Consider the following 2,051-nt stretch of genomic DNA (forward strand, 5'->3'; position numbering starts at 1 on the left):
TCTTCCACTTCAGAGAACTCAAGCCCATCTGTAGAGGGAAACGATCTGGAATTTGAAGATTTTGAGTAAGTGTGTGTGCTGCCTTGCCCTCTTACTTGAGTCTGTTGTCAGCACAAGGCTGCTTTGTGGCTTCCTACTGTTTACCAATCAAAGACATCTCAGGCTTCCTGTAGGAACAGGTTAAGTCAAGTCATTCAATCAATAATTAAAGCAGTGATTGCTACAAATGGGTCTTGCCATTTCTATTATGAAAATTAAGGATGCTTTAGGCTACTTTCAACACATCAGGCTATCTCAACCGGATTCAAAAGGCTGGTTAAATGAGGAAAAGGAGAATCTATTTCTCCCACAGAACAGATGAGGAGGCCAAGAGTTTATTTGAACCTTCACATATTAAGACAGAACAGGAACCACTAAGAGGCTTTGCAGGACTTAGTTCTTTGGAGAACTTAGTTCTTTGGAGCTGTAGGAGACAGCCAGACGTGTTCTGTTACTTTTACTTGCTCTGTCTATAGGACTTTGTCAAATTAGCTGAAGTTCCCGGGGTTGTTTCTTTGGAAGACTTGATGATTGTGAATCTTTGTGAAGGTAAGGCTTAGTTTCCTGTAAGGACAGCAAATGGCCTCTTGCGTCAAAGTGAGGAATGACTCTGCATCCAAACCTTAGAGGAACACTCCTGTAAGCCACTTTATTTCCTTCTGAGCGGTTCCCCTGACAAACATATGAAGTCTGCTCTCCAGCATCTGCTTTTGGACTTCTAGTGATATCCAGTGTAATCCCAACAGATTTATTGCAAACCTTTTCTAATAAATGAAAGTATAGTAATTAATTATTTAGGTGGCATGGAAACCAAAAGCTGTATTTTAATTTAGATTAAAATCCATTTCAGCAGAAAAGAGAATATGACCTTTCTAGTCTGTCTGCAGTCATTTCCTTTTAAATAAAGGTTTTTCCCTGAGTACTTGAAGTATTTCACTGAATTTTTTCCCCCTTTGTGTATAGTATATTGTGATTAAAACATAGGATGATTCTGAGCATGGTCATAGAAGTAATCTATGGTCATAGTATAGTAGAGAGGTATGTTTGATGGGAGTTGTGAACTCCAAAAATCTGGGCTTTTATGTTGCTGCTGCCAACAGAGGATGCTGTCAACTTTGCTACTGTCCTAACTTTCATGTTCATACTTGAGAGGGCCTGTTGTTCAAGCTCCATGTCCTTTAGGTCAGGGTGAAGTCCTTTTATGAAGGACACTGGTAACACTAGCTATTCCCAGGAAAACAAGATTTGATGAATCCCTTTCTGAGTTTTGGGGGTTTTTTTTTTAAGTGGTGGTAGACTTTTTTTTCTTAGGATGTTGTTCTGTGAAGCTGTCACTTCATGCTGCAGCAATTAAATATTCAGAAGTACAGAGTGAGTGAATGTCTTCTCCTGCCATTGTGGCCTTGTTTGTGTAAGATGTAAATGAGGGGAGATAATGCAGAAGAGTCGCTGCCTAGTAGCTTTTCCCAAGCAGCTTCGTTGTCTGGAAGAGCAGAAATATGGTGGGTGCTGGACCCATTTTGTGAGGTGGGTGCGTCGCAAGCATAGACCTTAATATTTCTGTTCTTCCATTTCATTTGTCTGGGGCAGCTTGTTCTGCTGGGAAAAGAAAAGTTCTTAATTCGCAGAGCCAGGCAAATGCCTGCGGAGAAGTGTGTTCCCCTGCAGATAATATTCACGCAGTAAGAGCACCCAGTCAGGGAAGCAATTCAATCAGCCGTGCTAAGGTTGTCTTTCATTTCATACTGAGCAAAAAGAAGTGTTTATTCCTTACTGTGCGGTGGCTGAATTTGTTGGTTGAATATTTCGTATTGAATTCTGGTCTGTGCATTCAAGACATGCTGTCTTTTTCCTTCTCTGCTTCATTATTTCTCGTGGCTGATTAGAGGGAGCTGCTGTGCAGGGCTCCTTAGAGCTGGAACTTGTCTCGTGACTCATTTGATTTCTTCTGCTGACACTTCACAATGAAGCCTCTTACACAGAGTTCTTGCTCCTCTTTTTGCTCCTCTTTC

The 2,051-nt window shown here is 41.2% G+C and overlaps 1 protein-coding gene across 1 annotated transcript in view; it reads left to right on the plus strand.

Moving 5' to 3' along the window:
- LOC104525666 (activating molecule in BECN1-regulated autophagy protein 1-like) overlaps nt 1–2,051 on the plus strand; it is a gene marked incomplete at its 3' end in the record, with an annotated part of 45,427 nt that overhangs the window by 30,492 nt on the left and 12,884 nt on the right. The window contains 1 exon segment of the mRNA XM_029085174.1: nt 1–65. This exon segment is cut by the window's left edge and continues 121 nt beyond it. Within this exon segment, the coding sequence (XP_028941007.1) occupies nt 1–65 (65 nt within the window).

This window comes from Antrostomus carolinensis, unplaced genomic scaffold (genome assembly GCF_000700745.2).
Source record: "Antrostomus carolinensis isolate BGI_N321 unplaced genomic scaffold, ASM70074v2 scaffold8645, whole genome shotgun sequence".
In the NCBI taxonomy this organism is placed as follows: domain Eukaryota; kingdom Metazoa; phylum Chordata; class Aves; order Caprimulgiformes; family Caprimulgidae; genus Antrostomus; species Antrostomus carolinensis.